We start from the raw sequence: 18,295 nt of genomic DNA, 5'->3' as shown, positions 1-18,295 counted from the left end.
CCATCCCAGTTCCCTGTTGGAACGAGAGACTATTTTACACTGCATTAACGCTAACACAAGGACTAGGAGAAACGTTGAGAGCAGAATAATATCGCCCTTTGACTCGTTGTTCAAACACAGGGTTTGACCATCACTGTGGCTGATCACGACTTTCGCATGAGGTGGTGGCTCCTAAAGGAGCCGTTTATCAGTTCTCTGAGGTTTCCGTGATTCTCTACCCGCCAAAACCGTATAGGGTACGGCCTTGGCGTTTAAGGGCGTAGACCACATCCATTGCGGTAACGGTCTTCCGTTTGGCGTGTTCGGTGTAAGTCACAGCATCACGGATAACGTTTTCCAGGAAGACTTTGAGGACTCCGCGGGTCTCTTCGTAAATAAGCCCGGAAATACGCTTGACACCACCGCGGCGAGCCAGACGTCGGATTGCTGGCTTGGTGATTCCCTGGATGTTGTCTCGCAGAATCTTTCGATGGCGCTTGGCGCCCCCTTTTCCAAGCCCTTTACCTCCTTTGCCGCGTCCAGACATGATTTGTTTTTCTTTCGAATGTTACGGATGCAATTGTTGTCGGCCCTGAACAAAACTTGAGATGTGTGGCTGGACCTCTCGGGAAACGTCACATTTCCAATTGACAAGAGAGCCAGGCCAAATGCCGACTTATGAATACCATTATCACTTATCTACACGGCCACGCTAAAGGATAGCGAAAATGACTCACAACCTTCAAAGTAATCCATGGTCAAATTCAGTCTCACTCACTCACTCACTCACTCACTCACTCACTAATTAGTTTATTACTTTTTCGAGAGTACTCACTGAAGGCGAGCGACTGAAAACCGAGGGCAGTTTCGAGAAAAATTGCAGGTCAGAGTTTACTAAAATTTACTTTCCGCCTCGTCCTCGGAAAAAAAGAGTACCCGAACAAAGAAATTCACCGCAGCCAATCACAAGCAAACTTTGGATAACCAATCGGATCGTTGAGCGCTTGTTATAAAATCGGTTTTGTCACTGGAGATCGCGAGAAAAGCGTTAAATTTCTGAAGATTACTAGACTGAAGCGTCCAATCTTGTTGGCTATGGCTCGTACCAAGCAAACCGCCCGGAAATCAACAGGTGGAAAAGCTCCTCGTAAACAGTTAGCCACTAAGGCGGCCCGCAAGAGTGCTCCCGCTACGGGTGGCGTGAAGAAACCTCACCGTTACAGACCAGGCACAGTTGCACTCCGTGAAATCCGTCGTTATCAGAAGTCTACGGAGTTACTTATCCGCAAGTTGCCCTTTCAACGACTTGTGCGGGAGATCGCGCAGGATTTCAAAACCGATCTGCGATTCCAAAGTTCCGCTGTACTAGCGCTCCAAGAGGCTAGCGAAGCTTATTTGGTGGGTCTGTTCGAAGATACCAATCTGTGCGCCATCCACGCCAAACGCGTAACCATCATGCCGAAGGATATCCAGTTGGCTCGAAGGATTCGTGGCGAGCGGGCTTAGTACAGTCGCTTGGTCATCAAACAAACACTAACGGCTCCTTTAGGAGCCACCACTAACCTAAAGGTCAATGAGCAGCCCATCTCCTTTTACACGTCTTTAATTTTTCTGTGTGTGTTCCGTTTCGTTTTGTTGTGGTTGTTGTTTCATTTTCTTGGTTTTTGTTACGTGAGCGAAAAACTCGCATTATTGTCATGAAGCAACAGAGAAAATCAATGACCACGTCTCCAAAGGTGACCCGCCTCTGCGGAAAAATGTCGACGTAGAAAAAAAGATATCTTGTCAGAACATTCGAGCGATCGACTCTCGGTTTGATTGGCGACAAAAATTTGACAGAAAGTGAGCAGCGACGGAGGTCAACTGTTTTGATGCGTTTTCCGCGAGTTTGCTCGAACTAGACAAACATAAAGGTCACCATTTTGCGCTTTTAGCCGTTCGTATAATTTGTACCGACGTTACAATTCATTGCCGCTGTCTTTTCTTGTTCCTTACTTGGCAAAAAAAAAAAAAAAAAAAAGAACAAGAACAAGAACAAGGACAAACAAACAAACAAACAAACAAACAAATAAACAAACAAACAAGAAACCAGAAAAACAAACAAGCGCAGGAACAGCCTCTTTTTAAGCAGGCGCAATTACCTCAATCTCTACGTTATTACCGTTCGGTAACAGCGTGTGTTTGTTTGTACCAGACAAACATAGAGGGCACCAATTGCGCTTTCAGTCGTTCGTATAATTGGTTCCGACTTTTAATTCAATGTTGTTACCTTTTCATGTTCCTTACTTGGCAAAGCAAGTTATTTATTACCAACGGATACGCCCCATGCACCTGCCTTTTGTACTAGATTAATAACTCATTCGCACCAGCAAAACATGTTCACTGAAACTGAGTTTGACTGAATAAAAATCAGAGACTCGAAAAAGAAAAGAAAGAAAGAAAGAAAGAAAGAAAGAAAGAAAGAAAGAAAGAAAGAAAGAAAGAAAGAAAGAAAGAAAGAAAGAACAACATATGAACAATATATGACTTTCATGTATTCTTATCACAAAGAACAACAATGTTGGACATTTACTTTCATGATATGTGGTGGCTCCTAAAGGAGCCGTTTGTTTGTGAGGTCGGGCAGTTCACTTGCTGCTTGTATATTTGGTGACTGCTTTTGTACCCTCGCTTACTGCATGTTTTGCGAGTTCGCCCGGTAACAGTAACCTAATGGCGGTCTGGATTTCGCGAGAACTGATGGTGGACTTCTTGTTGTAGTGCGCGAGCCGCGAGGATTCGGTCGCGATGCGTTCAAAGACATCGTTGACAAACGAGTTCATGATACCCATGGCTTTGCTGGAGATACCGGTGTCGGGGTGCACCTGTTTCAACACTTTGTAGATGTAGATCGCATAGCTCTCCTTTCTCTTGCTTCTCTTCTTTTTCTTGCCAGGGTCTGTCGGGGCTGATTTAGCCTTGCCTGCTCTCTTCTCGCCTTTTCCGGCCGCGGGAACTTTTGGTGCCATGTCTAGAGAAATCTATCACCGTTCTCTCAAAAATAGACTGAGGTGAGTGACTAGACAGGAGAATTTACTCCCTATTTAAGGTCCATTGTTGAGGATCAATTAGTATGCCAACGAAAATTCTCTTTGAAGCGATTGGCTCAGATACAGCTGTGAAAGGAACAAAAGACTGAGAGGCAACAGAGGGCGGAATTATTTTGATTGGAGGGTTTCGATCCGTTAGCGCGCGCGAGCCGCGAGATAAGTACGGCGTCACGACTCGGAAGGCGTCACAATTTAGACAACAAAATCGTTGGATTTCAGTGTGTGTCCAAGCACGAGCTAGTTTGCGAGAGAGAAAACTAAAATGACCGGCCGAGGGAAAGGAAAAGCGTCGGGCACCAAGGCAAAGAGCAGGTCCAGCCGAGCAGGTCTTCAGTTTCCAGTCGGCCGCATCCACCGACTCCTTCGCAAAGGAAACTATGCAGAGCGTGTCGGGGCGGGTGCTCCCGTGTACTTGGCCGCTGTGCTCGAGTATCTAAGTGCTGAAATTCTAGAGTTGGCCGGAAACGCCGCTCGTGACAACAAGAAGACCAGAATCATTCCCAGACACCTGCAGTTGGCCGTCCGAAACGACGAGGAATTGAACAAACTTCTAGCTGGTGTAACGATCGCCCAGGGCGGTGTTCTTCCCAACATACAGGCCGTGCTGCTACCCAAGAAGGCCGAGAAGAAGCACCATTGACAACATCAAACTTCAAAACGGCTCCTTTAGGAGCCACCAAACCTCGAAAAAAGTCGTGATCAGTGAAAAATCCATTTACTCCAATTGACACTCGTACATGCACACACAAGCGCTCGCGTCTTTACTTTGTTATCGATCAAAACAAATCGTTTCAGTTCACCTAGTGTCCATCGCTTACATTCCGCATTTTTGATCCCGAACTAGTTAAACAAATAAAAAGCAAGTCAAATCAAACAGAAGGCAAGAAAGACAATTCAAATCAGCTTTGCTTTTTTTGGAAACATTGCCGGCGACTTTGTTTTCGTTCGTTTGGTTGGACGATGGTAATTTGGATTTGCAAAATGCCTCGACACATTTGCAGCCCGCTACTGTCTCTCTTTCAATTGTTGGAGCGTGGAATTTGCGACTTGCATAAACTGCCTTCCTACCTATCAAGACAGAGAAACGCATTTGAGTTTGAATGGTACGATCGCTGATCCCAAGTTTGCGTGGTTGTTGCAAATCCGCTTTAATCTTTTCTATTCCTTGCCATCCCCGTTCCAAAAAGGAACGAGGTACTTTTCTGCTTCCCAGGTGGGGCTAATTTTGCAAAGCAAGACAAGCGACTCGAAATGTGTGGTGTCGGCGTTCTCATAATGATCAGAACTAACGTACTTGGAGAACGGTGCGATCACGCGTGGTTCCATTGCGTGGAAACGTAATAGAATTTGAGTAGAACGTTCGCTGAACCCAGCTTTGCATGGCTTTTGAAACTCCAATTTCCTATTTCCTATTTCCTATTTCCTATTTCCTATTTCCTATTTCCTATTTCCTATTTCCTATTTCCTGCCATCCCAGTTCCCTGTTGGAACGAGAGACTATTTTACACTGCATTAACGCTAACACAAGGACTAGGAGAAACGTTGAGTGAACGCGATCACGCGTGGTTCCATTGCGTGGAAACGTAATAGAATTTGAGTAGAACGTTCGCTGAACCCAGCTTTGCGTGGCTTTTGAAACCTCCAATTTCCTATTTCCTATTTCCTATTTCCTATTTCCTGCCATCCCAGTTCCCTGTTGGAACGAGAGACTATTTTACACTGCATTAACGCTAACACAAGGACTAGGAGAAACGTTGAGAGCAGAATAATATCGCCCTTTGACTCGTTGTTCAAACACAGGGTTTGACCATCACTGTGGCTGATCACGACTTTCGCATGAGGTGGTGGCTCCTAAAGGAGCCGTTTATCAGTTCTCTGAGGTTTCCGTGATTCTCTACCCGCCAAAACCGTATAGGGTACGGCCTTGGCGTTTAAGGGCGTAGACCACATCCATTGCGGTAACGGTCTTCCGTTTGGCGTGTTCGGTGTAAGTCACAGCATCACGGATAACGTTTTCCAGGAAGACTTTGAGGACTCCGCGGGTCTCTTCGTAAATAAGCCCGGAAATACGCTTGACACCACCGCGGCGAGCCAGACGTCGGATTGCTGGCTTGGTGATTCCCTGGATGTTGTCTCGCAGAATCTTTCGATGGCGCTTGGCGCCCCCTTTTCCAAGCCCTTTACCTCCTTTGCCGCGTCCAGACATGATTTGTTTTTCTTTCGAATGTTACGGATGCAATTGTTGTCGGCCCTGAACAAAACTTGATGTGTGGCTGGACCTCTCGGGAAACGTCACATTTCCAATTGACAAGAGAGCCAGGCCAAATGCCGACTTATGAATACATTATCACTTATCTACACGGCCACGCTAAAGGATAGCGAAAATGACTCACAACCTTCAAAGTAATCCATGGTCAAATTCAGTCTCACTCACTCACTCACTCACTCACTCACTCACTAATTAGTTTATTACTTTTTCGAGAGTACTCACTGAAGGCGAGCGACTGAAAACCGAGGGCAGTTTCGAGAAAAATTGCAGGTCAGAGTTTACTAAAATTTACTTTCCGCCTCGTCCTCGGAAAAAAAAAAAGAGTACCCGAACAAAGAAATTCACCGCAGCCAATCACAAGCAAACTTTGGATAACCAATCGGATCGTTGAGCGCTTGTTATAAAATCGGTTTTGTCACTGGAGATCGCGAGAAAAGCGTTAAATTTCTGAAGATTACTAGACTGAAGCGTCAATCTTGTTGGCTATGGCTCGTACCAAGCAAACCGCCCGGAAATCAACAGGTGGAAAAGCTCCTCGTAAACAGTTAGCCACTAAGGCGGCCGCAAGAGTGCTCCCGCTACGGGTGGCGTGAAGAAACCTCACCGTTACAGACCAGGCACAGTTGCACTCCGTGAAATCCGTCGTTATCAGAAGTCTACGGAGTTACTTATCCGCAAGTTGCCCTTTCAACGACTTGTGCGGGAGATCGCGCAGGATTTCAAAACCGATCTGCGATTCCAAAGTTCCGCTGTACTAGCGCTCCAAGAGGCTAGCGAAGCTTATTTGGTGGGTCTGTTCGAAGATACCAATCTGTGCGCCATCCACGCCAAACGCGTAACCATCATGCCGAAGGATATCCAGTTGGCTCGAAGGATTCGTGGCGAGCGGGCTTAGTACAGTCGCTTGGTCATCAAACAAACACTAACGGCTCCTTTAGGAGCCACCACTAACCTAAAGGTCAATGAGCAGCCCATCTCCTTTTACACGTCTTTAATTTTTCTGTGTGTGTTCCGTTTCGTTTTGTTGTGGTTGTTGTTTTTTTTCTTGGTTTTTGTTACGTGAGCGAAAAACTCGCATTATTGTCATGAAGCAACAGAGAAAATCAATGACCACGTCTCCAAAGGTGACCCGCCTCTGCGGAAAAATGTCGACGTAGAAAAAAAGATATCTTGTCAGAACATTCGAGCGATCGACTCTCGGTTTGATTGGCGACAAAAATTTGACAGAAAGTGAGCAGCGACGGAGGTCAACTGTTTTGATGCGTTTTCCGCGAGTTTGCTCGAACTAGACAAACATAAAGGTCACCATTTTGCGCTTTTAGCCGTTCGTATAATTTGTACCGACGTTACAATTCATTGCCGCTGTCTTTTCTTGTTCCTTAAAAAAAAAAAAAAAAAAAAAAAAAAAAGAACAAGAACAAGAACAAGGACAAACAAACAAACAAACAAAAACAAACAAACAAACAAATAAACAAACAAACAAGAAACCAGAAAAAAACAAACAAGCGCAGGAACAGCCTCTTTTTAAGCAGGCGCAATTACCTCAATCTCTACGTTATTACCGTCGGTAACAGCGTGTGTTTGTTTGTACCAGACAAACATAGAGGGCACCAATTGCGCTTTCAGTCGTTCGTATAATTGGTTCCGACTTTTAATTCAATGTTGTTACCTTTTCATGTTCCTTACTTGGCAAAGCAAGTTATTTATTACCAACGGATACGCCCCATGCACCTGCCTTTTGTACTAGATTAATAACTCATTCGCACCAGCAAAACATGTTCACTGAAACTGAGTTTGACTGAATAAAAATCAGAGACTCGAAAAAAAAGAAAAAAAAAGAAAGAAAAAGAAAGAAAGAAAGAAAGAAAGAAAGAAAGAAAGAAAGAAAGAAAGAAAGAAGAAAGAAAGAAAGAAAGAAAGAACAACATATGAACAATATATGACTTTCATGTATTCTTATCACAAAGAACAACAATGTTGGACATTTACTTTCATGATATGTGGTGGCTCCTAAAGGAGCCGTTTGTTTGTGAGGTCGGGCAGTTCACTTGCTGCTTGTATATTTGGTGACTGCTTTTGTACCCTCGCTTACTGCATGTTTTGCGAGTTCGCCCGGTAACAGTAACCTAATGGCGGTCTGGATTTCGCGAGAACTGATGGTGGACTTCTTGTTGTAGTGCGCGAGCCGCGAGGATTCGGTCGCGATGCGTTCAAAGACATCGTTGACAAACGAGTTCATGATACCCATGGCTTTGCTGGAGATACCGGTGTCGGGGTGCACCTGTTTCAACACTTTGTAGATGTAGATCGCATAGCTCTCCTTTCTCTTGCTTCTCTTCTTTTTCTTGCCAGGGTCTGTCGGGGCTGATTTAGCCTTGCCTGCTCTCTTCTCGCCTTTTCCGGCCGCGGGAACTTTTGGTGCCATGTCTAGAGAATCTATCACCGTTCTCTCAAAAATAGACTGAGGTGAGTGACTAGACAGGAGAATTTACTCCCTATTTAAGGTCCATTGTTGAGGATCAATTAGTATGCCAACGAAAATTCTCTTTGAAGCGATTGGCTCAGATACAGCTGTGAAAGGAACAAAAGACTGAGAGGCAACAGAGGGCGGAATTATTTTGATTGGAGGGTTTCGATCCGTTAGCGCGCGCGAGCCGCGAGATAAGTACGGCGTCACGACTCGGAAGGCGTCACAATTTAGACAACAAAATCGTTGGATTTCAGTGTGTGTCCAAGCACGAGCTAGTTTGCGAGAGAGAAAACTAAAATGACCGGCCGAGGGAAAGGAAAAGCGTCGGGCACCAAGGCAAAGAGCAGGTCCAGCCGAGCAGGTCTTCAGTTTCCAGTCGGCCGCATCCACCGACTCCTTCGCAAAGGAAACTATGCAGAGCGTGTCGGGGCGGGTGCTCCCGTGTACTTGGCCGCTGTGCTCGAGTATCTAAGTGCTGAAATTCTAGAGTTGGCCGGAAACGCCGCTCGTGACACAAAAGACCAGAATCATTCCCAGACACCTGCAGTTGGCCGTCCGAAACGACGAGGAATTGAACAATCTAGCTGGTGTAACGATCGCCCAGGGCGGTGTTCTTCCCAACATACAGGCCGTGCTGCTACCCAAGAAGGCCGAGAAGAAGCACCATTGACAACATCAAACTTCAAAACGGCTCCTTTAGGAGCCCCAAACCTCGAAAAAAAAAGTCGTGATCAGTGAAAAATCCATTTACTCCAATTGACACTCGTACATGCACACACAAGCGCTCGCGTCTTTACTTTGTTATCGATCAAAACAAATCGTTTCAGTTCACCTAGTGTCCATCGCTTACATTCCGCATTTTTGATCCCGAACTAGTTAAACAAAAAAAAAAAGTCAAATCAAACAGAAGGCAAGAAAGACAATTCAAATCAGCTTTGCTTTTTTTGGAAACATTGCCGGCGACTTTGTTTTCGTTCGTTTGGTTGGACGATGGTAATTTGGATTTGCAAAATGCCTCGACACATTTGCAGCCCGCTACTGTCTCTCTTTCAATTGTTGGAGCGTGGAATTTGCGACTTGCATAAACTGCCTTCCTACCTATCAAGACAGAGAAACGCATTTGAGTTTGAATGGTACGATCGCTGATCCCAAGTTTGCGTGGTTGTTGCAAATCCGCTTTAATCTTTTCTATTCCTTGCCATCCCCGTTCCAAAAAGGAACGAGGTACTTTTCTGCTTCCCAGGTGGGGCTAATTTTGCAAAGCAAGACAAGCGACTCGAAATGTGTGGTGTCGGCGTTCTCATAATGATCAGAACTAACGTACTTGGAGAACGGTGCGATCACGCGTGGTTCCATTGCGTGGAAACGTAATAGAATTTGAGTAGAACGTTCGCTGAACCCAGCTTTGCATGGCTTTTGAAACTCCAATTTCCTATTTCCTATTTCCTATTTCCTATTTCCTATTTCCTATTTCCTATTTCCTATTTCCTATTTCCTATTTCCTGCCATCCCAGTTCCCTGTTGGAACGAGAGACTATTTTACACTGCATTAACGCTAACACAAGGACTAGGAGAAACGTTGAGTGAACGCGATCACGCGTGGTTCCATTGCGTGGAAACGTAATAGAATTTGAGTAGAACGTTCGCTGAACCCAGCTTTGCGTGGCTTTTGAAACTCCAATTTCCTATTTCCTATTTCCTATTTCCTATTTCCTGCCATCCCAGTTCCCTGTTGGAACGAGAGACTATTTTTTACACTGCATTAACGCTAACACAAGGACTAGGAGAAACGTTGAGAGCAGAATAATATCGCCCTTTGACTCGTTGTTCAAACACAGGGTTTGACCATCACTGTGGCTGATCACGACTTTCGCATGAGGTGGTGGCTCCTAAAGGAGCCGTTTTTATCAGTTCTCTGAGGTTTCCGTGATTCTCTACCCCGCCAAAACCGTATAGGGTACGGCCTTGGCGTTTAAGGGCGTAGACCACATCCATTGCGGTAACGGTCTTCCGTTTGGCGTGTTCGGTGTAAGTCACAGCATCGGATAACGTTTTCCAGGAAGACTTTGAGGACTCCGCGGGTCTCTTCGTAAATAAGCCCGGAAATACGCTTGACACCACCGCGGCGAGCCAGACGTCGGATTGCTGGCTTGGTGATTCCCTGGATGTTGTCTCGCAGAATCTTTCGATGGCGCTTGGCGCCCCCTTTTCCAAGCCCTTTACCTCCTTTGCCGCGTCCAGACATGATTTGTTTTTCTTTCGAATGTTACGGATGCAATTGTTGTCGGCCCTGAACAAAACTTGAGATGTGTGGCTGGACCTCTCGGGAAACGTCACATTTCCAATTGACAAGAGAGCCAGGCCAAATGCCGACTTATGAATACCATTATCACTTATCTACACGGCCACGCTAAAGGATAGCGAAAATGACTCACAACCTTCAAAGTAATCCATGGTCAAATTCAGTCTCTCACTCACTCACTCACTCACTCACTCACTCACTAATTAGTTTATTACTTTTTCGAGAGTACTCACTGAAGGCGAGCGACTGAAAACCGAGGGCAGTTTCGAGAAAAATTGCAGGTCAGAGTTTACTAAAATTTACTTTCCGCCTCGTCCTCGGAAAAAAAGAGTACCCGAACAAAGAAATTCACCGCAGCCAATCACAAGCAAACTTTGGATAACCAATCGGATCGTTGAGCGCTTGTTATAAAATCGGTTTTGTCACTGGAGATCGCGAGAAAAGCGTTAAATTTCTGAAGATTACTAGACTGAAGCGTCCAATCTTTGGCTATGGCTCGTACCAAGCAAACCGCCCGGAAATCAACAGGTGGAAAAGCTCCTCGTAAACAGTTAGCCACTAAGGCGGCCCGCAAGAGTGCTCCCGCTACGGGTGGCGTGAAGAAACCTCACCGTTACAGACCAGGCACAGTTGCACTCCGTGAAATCCGTCGTTATCAGAAGTCTACGGAGTTACTTATCCGCAAGTTGCCCTTTCAACGACTTGTGCGGGAGATCGCGCAGGATTTCAAAACCGATCTGCGATTCCAAAGTTCCGCTGTACTAGCGCTCCAAGAGGCTAGCGAAGCTTATTTGGTGGGTCTGTTCGAAGATACCAATCTGTGCGCCATCCACGCCAAACGCGTAACCATCATGCCGAAGGATATCCAGTTGGCTCGAAGGATTCGTGGCGAGCGGGCTTAGTACAGTCGCTTGGTCATCAAACAAACACTAACGGCTCCTTTAGGAGCCACCACTAACCTAAAGGTCAATGAGCAGCCCATCTCCTTTTACACGTCTTTAATTTTTCTGTGTGTGTTCCGTTTCGTTTCGTTTTGTTGTGGTTGTTGTTTCATTTTCTTGGTTTTTGTTACGTGAGCGAAAAACTCGCATTATTGTCATGAAGCAACAGAGAAAATCAATGACCACGTCTCCAAAGGTGACCCGCCTCTGCGGAAAAATGTCGACGTAGAAAAAAAGATATCTTGTCAGTCAGAACATTCGAGCGATCGACTCTCGGTTTGATTGGCGACAAAAATTTGACAGAAAGTGAGCAGCGACGGAGGTCAACTGTTTTGATGCGTTTTCCGCGAGTTTGCTCGAACTAGACAAACATAAAGGTCACCATTTTGCGCTTTTAGCCGTTCGTATAATTTGTACCGACGTTACAATTCATTGCCGCTGTCTTTTCTTGTTCCTTACAAAAAAAAAAAAAAAAAAAAAAAAAAGAACAAGAACAAGAACAAGGACAAACAAACAACAAACAAACAAACAAACAAATAAACAAACAAACAAGAAACCAGAAAAACAAACAAGCGCAGGAACAGCCTCTTTTTAAGCAGGCGCAATTACCTCAATCTCTACGTTATTACCGTTCGGTAACAGCGTGTGTTTGTTTGTACCAGACAAACATAGAGGGCACCAATTGCGCTTTCAGTCGTTCGTATAATTGGTTCCGACTTTTAATTCAATGTTGTTACCTTTTCATGTTCCTTACTTGGCAAAGCAAGTTATTTATTACCAACGGATACGCCCCATGCACCTGCCTTTTGTACTAGATTAATAACTCATTCGCACCAGCAAAACATGTTCACTGAAACTGAGTTTGACTGAAAAAATCAGAGACTCGAAAGAAAAAAAAAAAAAAAAGAAAGAAAGAAAGAAAGAAAGAAAGAAAGAAAGAAAGAAAGAAAGAAAGAAAAAAGAAAGAAAGAAAGAAAGAAAGAAAGAAAGAAAGAAAGAAAGAACAACATATGAACAATATATGACTTTCATGTATTCTTATCACAAAGAACAACAATGTTGGACATTTACTTTCATGATATGTGGTGGCTCCTAAAGGAGCCGTTTGTTTGTGAGGTCGGGCAGTTCACTTGCTGCTTGTATATTTGGTGACTGCTTTTGTACCCTCGCTTACTGCATGTTTTGCGAGTTCGCCCGGTAACAGTAACCTAATGGCGGTCTGGATTTCGCGAGAACTGATGGTGGACTTCTTGTTGTAGTGCGCGAGCCGCGAGGATTCGGTCGCGATGCGTTCAAAGACATCGTTGACAAACGAGTTCATGATACCCATGGCTTTGCTGGAGATACCGGTGTCGGGGTGCACCTGTTTCAACACTTTGTAGATGTAGATCGCATAGCTCTCCTTTCTCTTGCTTCTCTTCTTTTTCTTGCCAGGGTCTGTCGGGGCTGATTTAGCCTTGCCTGCTGCTCTCTTCTCGCCTTTTTCCGGCCGCGGGAACTTTTGGTGCCATGTCTAGAGAAATCTATCACCGTTCTCTCAAAAATAGACTGAGGTGAGTGACTAGACAGGAGAATTTACTCCCTATTTAAGGTCCATTGTTGAGGATCAATTAGTATGCCAACGAAAATTCTCTTTGAAGCGATTGGCTCAGATACAGCTGTGAAAGGAACAAAAGACTGAGAGGGCAACAGAGGGCGGAATTATTTTGATTGGAGGGTTTCGATCCGTTAGCGCGCGCGAGCCGCGAGATAAGTACGGCGTCACGACTCGGAAGGCGTCACAATTTAGACAACAAAATCGTTGGATTTCAGTGTGTGTCCAAGCACGAGCTAGTTTGCGAGAGAGAAAACTAAAATGACCGGCCGAGGGAAAGGAAAAGCGTCGGGCACCAAGGCAAAGAGCAGGTCCAGCCGAGCAGGTCTTCAGTTTCCAGTCGGCCGCATCCACCGACTCCTTCGCAAAGGAAACTATGCAGAGCGTGTCGGGGCGGGTGCTCCCGTGTACTTGGCCGCTGTGCTCGAGTATCTAAGTGCTGAAATTCTAGAGTTGGCCGGAAACGCCGCTCGTGACAACAAGAAGACCAGAATCATTCCCAGACACCTGCAGTTGGCCGTCCGAAACGACGAGGAATTGAACAAACTTCTAGCTGGTGTAACGATCGCCCAGGGCGGTGTTCTTCCCAACATACAGGCCGTGCTGCTACCCAAGAAGGCCGAGAAGAAGCACCATTGACAACATCAAACTTCAAAACGGCTCCTTTAGGAGCCACCAAACCTCGAAAAAAGTCGTGATCAGTGAAAAATCCATTTACTCCAATTGACACTCGTACATGCACACACAAGCGCTCGCGTCTTTACTTTGTTATCGATCAAAACAAATCGTTTCAGTTCACCTAGTGTCCATCGCTTACATTCCGCATTTTTGATCCCGAACTAGTTAAACAAATAAAAAGCAAGTCAAATCAAACAGAAGGCAAGAAAGACAATTCAAATCAGCTTTGCTTTTTTTGGAAACATTGCCGGCGACTTTGTTTTCGTTCGTTTGGTTGGACGATGGTAATTTGGATTTGCAAAATGCCTCGACACATTTGCAGCCCGCTACTGTCTCTCTCTTTCAATTGTTGGAGCGTGGAATTTGCGACTTGCATAAACTGCCTTCCTACCTATCAAGACAGAGAAACGCATTTGAGTTTGAATGGTACGATCGCTGATCCCAAGTTTGCGTGGTTGTTGCAAATCCGCTTTAATCTTTTCTATTCCTTGCCATCCCCGTTCAAAAAGGAACGAGGTACTTTTCTGCTTCCCAGGTGGGGCTAATTTTGCAAAGCAAGACAAGCGACTCGAAATGTGTGGTGTCGGCGTTCTCATAATGATCAGAACTAACGTACTTGGAGAACGGTGCGATCACGCGTGGTCCATTGCGTGGAAACGTAATAGAATTTGAGTAGAACGTTCGCTGAACCCAGCTTTGCATGGCTTTTGAAACTCCATTTTTATTTCCTATTTCCTATTTCCTATTTCCTATTTCCTATTTCCTATTTCCTATTTCCTATTTCCTATTTCCTATTTCCTGCCATCCCAGTTCCCTGTTGGAACGAGAGACTATTTTACACTGCATTAACGCTAACACAAGGACTAGGAGAAACGTTGAGTGAACGCGATCACGCGTGGTTCCATTGCGGAAACGTAATAGAATTTGAGTAGAACGTTCGCTGAACCCAGCTTTGCGTGGCTTTTGAAACTCCAATTTCCTATTTCCTATTTCCTATTTCCTATTTCCTGCCATCCCAGTTCCCTGTTGGAACGAGAGACTATTTTACACTGCATTAACGCTAACACAAGGACTAGGAGAAACGTTGAGAGCAGAATAATATCGCCCTTTGACTCGTTGTTCAAACACAGGGTTTGACCATCACTGTGGCTGATCACGACTTCGCATGAGGTGGTGGCTCCTAAAGGAGCCGTTTATCAGTTCTCTGAGGTTTCCGTGATTCTCTACCCGCCAAAACCGTATAGGGTACGGCCTTGGCGTTTAAGGGCGTAGACCACATCCATTGCGGTAACGGTCTTCCGTTTGGCGTGTTCGGTGTAAGTCACAGCATCACGGATAACGTTTTCCAGGAAGACTTTGAGGACTCCGCGGGTCTCTTCGTAAATAAGCCCGGAAATACGCTTGACACCACCGCGGCGAGCCAGACGTCGGATTGCTGGCTTGGTGATTCCCTGGATGTTGTCTCGCAGAATCTTTCGATGGCGCTTGGCGCCCCCTTTTCCAAGCCCTTTACCTCCTTTGCCGCGTCCAGACATGATTTGTTTTTCTTTCGAATGTTACGGATGCAATTGTTGTCGGCCCTGAACAAAACTTGAGATGTGTGGCTGGACCTCTCGGGAAACGTCACATTTCCAATTGACAAGAGAGCCAGGCCAAATGCCGACTTATGAATACCATTATCACTTATCTACACGGCCACGCTAAAGGATAGCGAAAATGACTCACAACCTTCAAAGTAATCCATGGTCAAATTCAGTCTCACTCACTCACTCACTCACTCACTCACTCACTAATTAGTTTATTACTTTTTCGAGAGTACTCACTGAAGGCGAGCGACTGAAAACCGAGGGCAGTTTCGAGAAAAATTGCAGGTCAGAGTTTACTAAAATTTACTTTCCGCCTCGTCCTCGAAAAAAAGAGTACCCGAACAAAGAAATTCACCGCAGCCAATCACAAGCAAACTTTGGATAACCAATCGGATCGTTGAGCGCTTGTTATAAAATCGGTTTTGTCACTGGAGATCGCGAGAAAAGCGTTAAATTTCTGAAGATTACTAGACTGAAGCGTCCAATCTTGTTGGCTATGGCTCGTACCAAGCAAACCGCCCGGAAATCAACAGGTGGAAAAGCTCCTCGTAAACAGTTAGCCACTAAGGCGGCCCGCAAGAGTGCTCCCGCTACGGGTGGCGTGAAGAAACCTCACCGTTACAGACCAGGCACAGTTGCACTCCGTGAAATCCGTCGTTATCAGAAGTCTACGGAGTTACTTATCCGCAAGTTGCCCTTTCAACGACTTGTGCGGGAGATCGCGCAGGATTTCAAAACCGATCTGCGATTCCAAAGTTCCGCTGTACTAGCGCTCCAAGAGGCTAGCGAAGCTTATTTGGTGGGTCTGTTCGAAGATACCAATCTGTGCGCCATCCACGCCAAACGCGTAACCATCATGCCGAAGGATATCCAGTTGGCTCGAAGGATTCGTGGCGAGCGGGCTTAGTACAGTCGCTTGGTCATCAAACAAACACTAACGGCTCCTTTAGGAGCCACCACTAACCTAAAGGTCAATGAGCAGCCCATCTCCTTTTACACGTCTTTAATTTTTCTGTGTGTGTTCCGTTTCGTTTTGTTGTGGTTGTTGTTTCATTTTCTTGGTTTTTGTTACGTGAGCGAAAAACTCGCATTATTGTTGTCATGAAGCAACAGAGAAAATCAATGACCACGTCTCCAAAGGTGACCCGCCTCTGCGGAAAAATGTCGACGTAGAAAAAAAGATATCTTGTCAGAACATTCGAGCGATCGACTCTCGGTTTGATTGGCGACAAAAATTTGACAGAAAGTGAGCAGCGACGGAGGTCAACTGTTTTGATGCGTTTTCCGCGAGTTTGCTCGAACTAGACAAACATAAAGGTCACCATTTTGCGCTTTTAGCCGTTCGTATAATTTGTACCGACGTTACAATTCATTGCCCGCTGTCTTTTCTTGTTCCTTACTTGGCAAAAAAAAAAAAAAAAAAAAAGAACAAGAACAAGAACAAGGACAAAAACAAACAAACAAACAAACAAAAAAAACAAAAACAAACAAACAAAACCAGAAAAAAAACAGCGGAACAGCCTCTCTTTTTAAGCAGGCGCAATTACCTCAATCTCTACGTTATTACCGTTCGGTAACAGCGTGTGTTTGTTTGTACCAGACAAACATAGAGGGCACCATTGCGCGCTTTCAGTCGTTCGTAATTGTTCCGACTTTTAATTCAATGTTGTTACCTTTTCATGTTCCTTACTTGGCAAAGCAAGTTATTTATTACCAACGGATACGCCCCATGCACCTGCCTTTTGTACTAGATTAATAACTCATTCGCACCAGCAAAACATGTTCACTGAAACTGAGTTTGACTGAATAAAAATCAGAGACTCGAAAAAGAAAAAAGAAAGAAAAAAAAAAAAGAAAGAAAGAAAGAAAGAAAGAAAGAAAAAAAAAAGAAAAAGAAAGAAAGAAAGAAAAAGAAAGAAAGAAAAAAGAAAGAACAACATATGAACAATATATGACTTTCATGTATTCTTATCACAAAGAACAACAATGTTGGACATTTACTTTCATGATATGTGGTGGCTCCTAAAGGAGCCGTTTGTTTGTGAGGTCGGGCAGTTCACTTGCTGCTTGTATATTTGGTGACTGCTTTTGTACCCTCGCTTACTGCATGTTTTGCGAGTTCGCCCGGTAACAGTAACCTAATGGCGGTCTGGATTTCGCGAGAACTGATGGTGGACTTCTTGTTGTAGTGCGCGAGCCGCGAGGATTCGGTCGCGATGCGTTCAAAGACATCGTTGACAAACGAGTTCATGATACCCATGGCTTTGCTGGAGATACCGGTGTCGGGGTGCACCTGTTTCAACACTTTGTAGATGTAGATCGCATAGCTCTCCTTTCTCTTGCTTCTCTTCTTTTTCTTGCCAGGGTCTGTCGGGGCTGATTTAGCCTTGCCCTGCTCTCTTCTCGCCTTTTCCGGCCGCGGGAACTTTTGGTGCCATGTCTAGAGAAATCTATCACCGTTTCTCTCAAAAATAGACTGAGGTGAGTGACTAGACAGGAGAATTTACTCCCTATTAAGGTCCATTGTTGAGGATCAATTAGTATGCCAACGAAAATTCTCTTTGAAGCGATTGGCTCAGATACAGCTGTGAAAGGAACAAAAACTGAGAGGCAACAGAGGGCGGAATTATTTTGATTGGAGGGTTTCGATCCGTTAGCGCGCGCGAGCCGCGAGATAAGTACGGCGTCACGACTCGGAAGGCGTCACAATTTAGACAACAAAATCGTTGGATTTCAGTGTGTGTCCAAGCACGAGCTAGTTTGCGAGAGAGAAAACTAAAATGACCGGCCGAGGGAAAGGAAAAGCGTCGGGCACCAAGGCAAAGAGCAGGTCCAGCCGAGCAGGTCTTCAGTTTCCAGTCGGCCGCATCCACCGACTCCTTCGCAAAGGAAACTATGCAGAGCGTGTCGGGGCGGGTGCTCCCGTGTACTTGGCCGCTGTGCTCGAGTATCTAAGTGCTGAAATTCTAGAGTTGGCCGGAAACGCCGCTCGTGACAACAAGAAGACCAGAATCATTCCCAGACACCTGCAGTTGGCCGTCCGAAACGACGAGGAATTGAACAAACTTCTAGCTGGTGTAACGATCGCCCAGGGCGGTGTTCTTCCCAACATACAGGCCGTGCTGCTACCCAAGAAGGCCGAGAAGAAGCACCATTGACAACATCAAACTTTCAAAACGGCTCCTTTAGCCCCAAACCTCGAAAAAAGTCGTGATCAGTGAAAAATCCATTTACTCCAATTGACACTCGTACATGCACACACAAGCGCTCGCGTCTTTACTTTGTTATCGATCAAAACAAATCGTTTCAGTTCACCTAGTGTCCATCGCTTACATTCCGCATTTTTGATCCCGAACTAGTTAAACAAATAAAAAGCAAGTCAAATCA

General features: G+C 45.2%; 6 protein-coding genes across 6 annotated transcripts in view; 3 read left to right on the top strand and 3 right to left on the bottom strand.

Annotated features, from left to right (window-relative positions):
* Positions 1–210, top strand: part of LOC131768661 (heat shock 70 kDa protein 12B-like) — a 3,586-nt gene extending 3,376 nt beyond the window's left edge. Inside the window, exon 4 of the mRNA XM_066173983.1 lies at positions 121–210. Within this exon, the coding sequence (XP_066030080.1) occupies positions 121–210 (90 nt within the window). The remainder of the gene's footprint in view (positions 1–120) is intronic.
* A 4-nt stretch (positions 211–214) lies between these two features.
* Positions 215–5,274, bottom strand: LOC136284301 (uncharacterized). Its single transcript, XM_066174324.1, has 3 exons — positions 4,989–5,274; positions 2,844–2,879; positions 215–537 (listed from the first exon to the last, which is right to left on the bottom strand). The coding sequence occupies exons 1-3, from the start codon at positions 5,272–5,274 to the stop codon at positions 215–217; spliced, it is 645 nt and encodes a 214-aa protein (XP_066030421.1).
* Positions 5,275–6,683: 1,409 nt separating this feature from the next.
* LOC136284157 (histone H2B-like) lies at positions 6,684–7,762 on the bottom strand. Its single transcript, XM_066173982.1, has 2 exons — positions 7,420–7,762; positions 6,684–6,715 (listed from the first exon to the last, which is right to left on the bottom strand). The coding sequence occupies exons 1-2, from the start codon at positions 7,760–7,762 to the stop codon at positions 6,684–6,686; spliced, it is 375 nt and encodes a 124-aa protein (XP_066030079.1).
* A 2,017-nt stretch (positions 7,763–9,779) lies between these two features.
* LOC136284277 (uncharacterized) lies at positions 9,780–15,091 on the bottom strand. Its single transcript, XM_066174250.1, has 3 exons — positions 14,572–15,091; positions 12,414–12,449; positions 9,780–10,063 (listed from the first exon to the last, which is right to left on the bottom strand). The coding sequence occupies exons 1-3, from the start codon at positions 14,855–14,857 to the stop codon at positions 9,780–9,782; spliced, it is 606 nt and encodes a 201-aa protein (XP_066030347.1). The 5' UTR covers positions 14,858–15,091.
* Positions 15,092–15,404: 313 nt separating this feature from the next.
* On the top strand, positions 15,405–15,815 carry LOC136276744 (histone H3-like). The gene has a single exon (XM_059084367.2). The coding sequence runs from the start codon at positions 15,405–15,407 to the stop codon at positions 15,813–15,815; it is 411 nt and encodes a 136-aa protein (XP_058940350.1).
* A 1,873-nt stretch (positions 15,816–17,688) lies between these two features.
* Positions 17,689–18,066, top strand: LOC136284156 (histone H2A-like). The gene has a single exon (XM_066173981.1). The coding sequence runs from the start codon at positions 17,689–17,691 to the stop codon at positions 18,064–18,066; it is 378 nt and encodes a 125-aa protein (XP_066030078.1).
* Positions 18,067–18,295: the final 229 nt, after the last annotated feature.

Source organism: Pocillopora verrucosa, chromosome 11 (genome assembly GCF_036669915.1).
Source record: "Pocillopora verrucosa isolate sample1 chromosome 11, ASM3666991v2, whole genome shotgun sequence".
In the NCBI taxonomy this organism is placed as follows: Eukaryota; Metazoa; Cnidaria; class Anthozoa; order Scleractinia; family Pocilloporidae; genus Pocillopora; species Pocillopora verrucosa.
This window is presented reverse-complemented; position numbering and strand designations above follow the sequence as displayed.

Bases quoted from the DNA above. Each gene is read 5' to 3' on its own strand.
- LOC136284301 (XM_066174324.1), bottom strand. From the start codon at position 5,274: ATGTCTGGACGCGGCAAAGGAGGTAAAGGGCTTGGAAAAGGGGGCGCC. The intron at 2,880-4,988 runs GTACCCTATACG...AAGAGAAAGGAG, and splicing joins CGCCCTTAAACGCCAAGGCC to AGCTATGCGATCTACATCTA. The intron at 538-2,843 runs GTGCACCCCGAC...AACATTCGAAAG, and splicing joins TCTACAAAGTGTTGAAACAG to AAAAACAAATCATGTCTGGA.
- LOC136284157 (XM_066173982.1), bottom strand. From the start codon at position 7,762: ATGGCACCAAAAGTTCCCGCGGCCGGAAAAGGCGAGAAGAGAGCAGGC. The intron at 6,716-7,419 runs GTACAAAAGCAG...TTTTTTTTTAAG, and splicing joins AAAACATGCAGTAAGCGAGG to GAACAAGAAAAGACAGCGGC.
- LOC136284277 (XM_066174250.1), bottom strand. From the start codon at position 14,857: ATGTCTGGACGCGGCAAAGGAGGTAAAGGGCTTGGAAAAGGGGGCGCC. The intron at 12,450-14,571 runs GTACCCTATACG...AAGAGAAAGGAG, and splicing joins CGCCCTTAAACGCCAAGGCC to AGCTATGCGATCTACATCTA. The intron at 10,064-12,413 runs GTGCACCCCGAC...AACATTCGAAAG, and splicing joins TCTACAAAGTGTTGAAACAG to AAAAACAAATCATGTCTGGA.
- LOC136276744 (XM_059084367.2), top strand. From the start codon at position 15,405: ATGGCTCGTACCAAGCAAACCGCCCGGAAATCAACAGGTGGAAAAGCT.
- LOC136284156 (XM_066173981.1), top strand. From the start codon at position 17,689: ATGACCGGCCGAGGGAAAGGAAAAGCGTCGGGCACCAAGGCAAAGAGC.